The sequence below is a fragment of the Manacus candei genome, unplaced genomic scaffold (assembly GCF_025592945.1).
Source record: "Manacus candei isolate 608988 ecotype Guabito, Panama unplaced genomic scaffold, ASM2559294v1 h1tg000005l, whole genome shotgun sequence".
NCBI lineage: Eukaryota > Metazoa > Chordata > Aves > Passeriformes > Pipridae > Manacus > Manacus candei.
The window spans coordinates 9,509,340-9,515,976 of record NW_026138053.1 but is presented as its reverse complement, the minus strand read 5'-3'; the positions used below and the strand labels follow the sequence as shown (position 1 = coordinate 9,515,976).

General features: G+C 45.3%; 1 protein-coding gene across 3 annotated transcripts in view; it reads right to left on the bottom strand.

The window, feature by feature from the left end:
- Positions 1–4,130: 4,130 nt before the first annotated feature.
- ROR1 (receptor tyrosine kinase like orphan receptor 1) overlaps positions 4,131–6,637 on the bottom strand; it is a 146,972-nt gene continuing 144,465 nt past the window's right edge. For all 3 annotated transcript variants that reach the window (XM_051797920.1, XM_051797936.1, XM_051797927.1), the window contains exon 9: positions 4,131–5,858. In XM_051797920.1, coding sequence (XP_051653880.1) covers positions 4,434–5,858 — 1,425 coding nt within the window. In that variant the 3' untranslated portion in view covers positions 4,131–4,433. The remainder of the gene's footprint in view (positions 5,859–6,637) is intronic.

The following is a 6,637-nucleotide window of genomic DNA, read 5'->3' as shown; positions in this document are numbered from 1 at the left end:
ATTTTATATTACCTCAGCAATATAAACTGCCCTGAAACACACTGAACTTTAATCTCTGGGAGATCAAACAGGAAGGAGTATGATGGGCTGGAGAGTGACCCACTCAGGGGCAATATTCACTCCTCCTATAAAAGATAGCCCACAGCAAGAGCAAAATTGCTTCTTGGATTCCACAGCCATCACATCTTTGAGAGGTTCCAGGCCCAGGGATTGGGCAGCAGGGAGAAGCCCAGTTGCCTGTTTTTTCCACAGAGGTTCTGCAGCAGCAACAGCTAAAGGGCTGCTCATTGCATTCCCTGACTGCAGAATGATGAATTCACAAAGAAATGCTCGTTAAAATATCGTAACATACAGGAAAGATGCTGTAATTATTTTCTGCAAATGAAAAATTGATTTTTTTTTCATGTAGTACTTTTCAAAAAAAGCCTGTACTTTTTGGACAAAAATATTCTTTTGAGCAACTGTCTCTTTTCAGCATTGTCTCTTTTCGCTGTCTTGGGAACCTGTTTTATAACACACTGTGGATGCACCAGAACCATCTTGTGCTGCACCACCAAATCCCTCACAGGTCCAGCCTGAAAGTTCAGAGGTTCATCAAGTCCATTAAAACTCCTAAAAACTCTCCAGAAGGTGCAAAGCCTGGCTCTGGCACCATGAAAATCAATGCAAAGGCTCCTGTGGAGCTCAGGTTTCTGCCAAGACATAAGGAACCACGAGGAGAATTTTTTCCCCAAAACTTGGCCTTTAGTGAGATTTAAACTGCCAGAAGGTAGATTTAGATGGGATATTGGGAAGGAATTCTTCCCTATGAGGGTGCTCAGAGAAGCTGTGGCTGCCCCATCCCTGGAAGTGTCCAAGGCCAGGTTGGACAGGGCTTGGAGCAAACTGGGATAATGGAAGGTGTCTCTGCCCATGACAGGGGGTGGAAGGAGATGAGCTTTAAGGTCCTCCCAACCCAAACTGTAAACCAGGTCTACTTTGGATACATGACCCCACTTTGAGGAGGCACCTCAAAGTGAATCCTGCCAACGAGCCAAATTCCTTCTGATGAATAAGCAGTAACTGGAACCAATGGATGTTGAAGGTACACACACATTCCAGAGCACTGGATCCATGGGGAACAGCATGTGTTTGTACTTGGAGAGCTTTCAACCCACCTCCCTCACTGTCAGGAGTGGTTTGAGTTACGGGGACATTTTAAGGTTCTTCTGGTGAATGCAGGTTACAGAACAAGGAAATGTAACAGAGTATTTCCAACCTCCTGGATAACCTGATTCATTCAAAGCAAATCACAGATTCCCTCTGGACAATTTCTCAAGCTCTGGATAAACATATGCTGATGATTTCTGAGTTTTCCAGCCCAAATTTCTGCACAAGCAGATCTGTGCTTTACCTTCTGCTTTCAATCCAGAGAATGCAGAAACCCACCCTAATCACTCCTTTGTGGGAACAAAGGATCCAAATCTCCATTTCAGGCTCTGCATTGTGGTCTTTAAATCAGCAAATATTTATTCTCTTTTGCAGAAACATAACTGAGCTGGAGGGGATGAGATTCTCCAGACTGAAGGTTCACTAAACAGTGTTTATCCAGCTTTATTTCCAGTCCTCCAGAGCTTCTCAATCCAGCCAAGACTGTTGCATTTCCAACAGCCTTGGCTGTCCTCTCCCCTTGAAGGAAGAAGGGATGATGATCCTGGTATGTAGTATTAAAATATGGAATATTCCCTCCTCCTTCAGTTGCCACAAAACCAGCTTTCATCCTGCATTCCCAGCTGAGGAGTGATTCCTTTATTTCTGGCAATATTTATTTTCCACATCTAACAATTTTTCAAATTTTCCCCTCTAATTCCTCACTCTCTGATGAATTCCTTCCTTCCTGGGTCAGCAGTTGCTCCCTGTGCATCAGGTGTGAGCCAGACTGTGATTTCAGCCTCACAGTTCCCAAATTTTGCCTGCTGGGAGAGAGAAGGCAGGGCAGGGAGAGGTCTTTCCAGGAGTTTGCAGGTGTGTTGTTCAGAGCTGGTTCACATCTGTGAGTCTAAAAATATTTTAACATTAAGGACCCAGGTTACTTTGAAATAAAGGAAAACCCCAAACTGAGCTGTGAGTGGGTTTGAACATAAAACCACAAAGCGTGTGAGGGACTATTTTATGATCCCACTGCTGCTCCATGAAGGATGAGGTTATTCCTTCCCATCAGGGGCATTAAAGCCAAGTATGGAAGTACACAGCAAAGCTTACCTGGTACAGGTCAATCCCATGGGAACCAGGTGAGGGTGATCCTTCCATTCCATTCAGTCACTCTGTGAAGGCTGTTCCTCGGCAGGGATGAGCCAGTACTTTGATATCTCAGCATCTTTTTCAGCCATGGAATCACAGACTGGGTTGGGTTGAGAGGAACCTTAAAGCTCATCCAGTTCCACCCCCCGCCACAGGCAGGGACACCTTCCACTATGCCAGGTTGCTCCAAGCCCCGTCCAACCTGGCCTTGGACACTTCCATGGATGGGGCAGCCACAGCTTCTCTGGGCAACCTGTGCCAGGGCCTCCCCCCCCTCATAGCCAAGAATTTTTTCTTAATATCCAATCTAAACCTACTTCCTTTCAGTTTGAACCCATTCCCCCTTGTCCTTTTCTGAATCTTCAGTCAAACCCAAATTTTAGCTGACATGTAACATATTTCCATTACTGATCCAGATGTAAATTCAACCTGTATGAAGCTGATACCTCAGGATCATAAAATACCTCAGAAGACACCAAAGTCCTTACTACACAATTACCTACTGTTCTTAACCTGTTACTCCCTGATGAACACAAAACATTTCAAGTACCTTACCCCAAGATGGAGGAAATACCGGTATGTTTATGGTAAAACAATGTTTTAATAAACAGCAGCATAAAATAATCAGTGTTTAATATCTCTGGCATGTGAAATACAAAAATGCACATATCTTAATTATAAAATAGCCTTTGTTATTACATTTTCATGCTTGCCTAATTGAAATGCCCATAATTAATAAATCAATCATCAAGTAATACAGTGATTAAAAGCATGCAGTGAAAACAAAGAAAGATATTTGTATAAGGTAGTGGCTGAATATCACCAGAATATATTTCAAGAACATCTACATCAGGTTAAAAATAAAAAGAAACAGACCAAGATATAAAATGCAGAGATGTATTTTCACTTCTGCTGTACAAAACATCCTCACACTCTTGTGCAAAAAGATAAAAACAAAGTCATATTATACAACATTGTCAACTGAGCAAAAGATTGTTTTCGTGTACAATAAAAATACTATTCAGTACAAAAAAAGAGTCTGTGGAAAACTGTACCGTACACAGCACGTGTGTAACTCATTAAAGTGGTTTCAAATGAAGAATCTGGATTGGTTGTACCTGAATGGGTTTTTAGCAATTACACAACTGATGTATTTCTAAGTGGAAAGTCAACACTAATTCACATTATTAGACACAATTGCTATCGATGGATTTGCTGCCTGATGGAATGTGAGTCTCCCTTTTTTTCCAGGGTTACTGGAGTCAGAGTCACTGAAATGACACAATAAATATTCCAGGGAAAACTGATTGTCATCTATAAAATTGGGGTTGGGAGCTTTTCCATTACACAGTTGCATAGCAACAAAAGGAGATAAAATTTCTGCGTGAATGATTAGGTTATGAAATGTTATTTTTGAAGAAGTTGATTCAGGTTCTGAAATTAAAACCCTTTAACTTCACTTCCTTTAAGGCAATTCCTTAGAACTCCATCTGTCTTTGGCAGCCAGCAGCAGATGAGTTTTGTAGGCTGCAAGTTGATAACTCGAGCATTTGTGCTGTCAGAGAAATGACGGTTTTTGGTCTGAATCTGAGCTCAGACTCCCAACTTAATGAAGGACCAAAATCCTACCTGAAGTGATTTATTCAGCTCTCAGATCACATATTTGAAACATAATCCTCGACTGCAACATTTACAAATATTTTACCACCCATTGGCACTGAAATTGCACACCCAGTGGATCTCCAAATCTTTGCATCCCTTAAAAAAAGAGACAAATATTAAAATATGTTTTCAGTATAAAAAAAGTTTCTGTGATTTAAACCACACTGGAGGTTTAAAAAGCTGTGAAAAAGTGTATAATAAAATGTTTTTATTTAAAGAAAAAAACAAAATTCCCCCTTCCCCTCTTTGAATTGTCGGTGGCACTCGGAGAAACGACGCGTCCGCTGCCAAGGCTGAGTATTCCCACCACAAGGATCTGTCCCTGGTTGTTTCTGCCCATCCTGTCAAGCAGTGAAACTTCACAGAAGATACTTCCTGCAATGTCTGTTCAACAACCAGAGGAATCTGTAATAAAATATTTGCATATAAATCTTTTCTACGACTTTCTAGTTTGTGCTGTAAATAGTTCTATTTACAAAGGCCCCGTTTATTTACAACTCTGCCGAAATCATGGATTCATTGGGTCCATGGATGCTGGAGTCTCCCAACAGGGAAGACTGCTTGGAGTCAATTTTATATGGTTTTTGAGTTTTGTTTCCAAAGACTGTAATCCCGATCCCCCCTGGATGATTAGGAATTGCCATGTGGGATAGCAAAGGGATATTTGCTTCCTGGTTGGATCCCGACGACGGCAAACTGGTGACGTGCCCTGTGCTGGTGGATCCACTGGCGCTGCTGGGAGAGCGGCTCTTGGGAGGAGGACAGTGCTGGATCACCCTGGGAGGGCCCTGTGGGGGGTAGTGGGCGGCTGGGAAAGCAGCATATCCCGGTGGGATGGGGTATCCGTTGATGGGGATGTACCGCTGGTTCTGAGGTAACGGCGGGCCGATGAACCCGGCGATTTGGCCTTGAGGTATCCCCTGGGCTGGGAACATGTAGTTGGGGTACCTGGAGTTGCTGAGGTTGCTGACGGGGCTGGCGCTCAGGGAAGTCGTTTGGGTGGTGGCATTCCCACCGGAGGGGGTGGTGGAGCTCGTGTGGCTGGAGAGCCCCTCCCAGGAGCGCAGCCGGGCGTGGATCTCCTTGAAGCGCGGCCGCCGGGACGGCAGGTCGTGCCAGCATTCCGTCATCAGGCTGTACATCCTGGGGGGACAGTCCTCGGAGCACGGCAGCAGCTGCCTCTTCCTGATCATCTCTATGACCTCCTGGTTACTAAACCCGTAGTAAGGCTGAAGCCCAAAGCTGAATATTTCCCACAAAACCACTCCGAAGGACCAAATATCCGAGTCAGAGGAGAACTTGCCGTACATGATGGCCTCCGGAGGCATCCAGCGGATGGGCAGGAGGGACTTGTTCTGCACTCTGTAATAATCTGCCGAGTAGATTTCCCTGGAGAGCCCCAGGTCGGAAATCTTCACGTGGAGCTGCTCTCCAATCAGAATGTTGCGAGCGGCGAGGTCCTTGTGGACGAAGAAGTGGCTGGCCAGGTACTCCATGCCTGCCGCGATCTGCACCGCGATGTGCAGGAAGTCCCCGTGGTCCAGGCTGGATTTCACGGTCCCGTCCTCGTCGCTGCTGCATCCGACATCGGAGTGGGGCGAGCGCATGATGAGGAACTCGTGGAGGTCGCCCTGGTTCATGTACTCGAAGAGCAGGCACACGGGCTGCTCCTGCGTCACCACGCCCAGCAGGCACACGATGTTGGGGTGGTGCAGCTCGGCCATCAGGGAGGCCTCCTGCTGGAACTCTGCCCACTGCTGAGGGTTGTTAAAGTCCTTGAGGGTCTTGATGGCCACGAGCTGAGCGTGGTCCATGCCGGGAAGGTAGAGGTGTCCCTTGTAGATCTTCCCAAAGGCACATTCACCCAGTTCTTCCATGAAGCGAACGGCTGAGAGAGGCAGCTCCTTGGCTTTGCTCTGGTAAAGAAACCACAGCAGGAACACATCAGGAAAACAGGACTGGAAACACATTTTTCAGTAAAATATCTCTTTGTGCAGATGCCTGGAAGCTAAGCAAACACAGGAGCTCCTTGGTCCACAAACCCTTTTGGCAATGTTCCTGCTTGGCCTTGTGAGATGTCAGGGCAACAGCATCAGCCCTGGGCCAGGCACAGCCTGAGGGACACAAGGATCCCAGCATCAGGAAAGTACCACCTCACCTCGGTGCACTGTGCTCCAAAAAGTAATTGAGGTTTCCTTCTTACCCTCTCCACAGGATCAGGTACAAGAAGTAAGTATTAGATGCAAATATATGCAGGATCCATCAGTGTTTCAGCACTGGCATTTATATACTTGGCCTTGGGCATTCCTGTACTTCAAATTGAATGTGACTAATTTCAGGAATTGAGGCAATTCCCATACTTTAAGAGATCCATGCTCAAGTGTTTTCTGGGCTAGAGCCTAAAGTTTTAGTGGAAAAAAAAACTGGTTTTTTTTATACTATGTCCTTGTAGCCAATTCTCCCTTGACTTTGCTATTAACCCTCCCAGGTACAGCACAGACCTGACCGAATGTTCCATCCTGAAACATGGAGGACAGAGTCACCTGGAAAACTGAGAGAGTGATCAAAAAAGAAAGGCAAACTTCTAAACACCGTTGTTATTCTGTTTGCAGATATTCACTCTCAGGCCATAAAGAAGCTGTGTTATTCTCAGACATAAACTTCCACTTGTACTTGTAACACCCAAACCCAAACC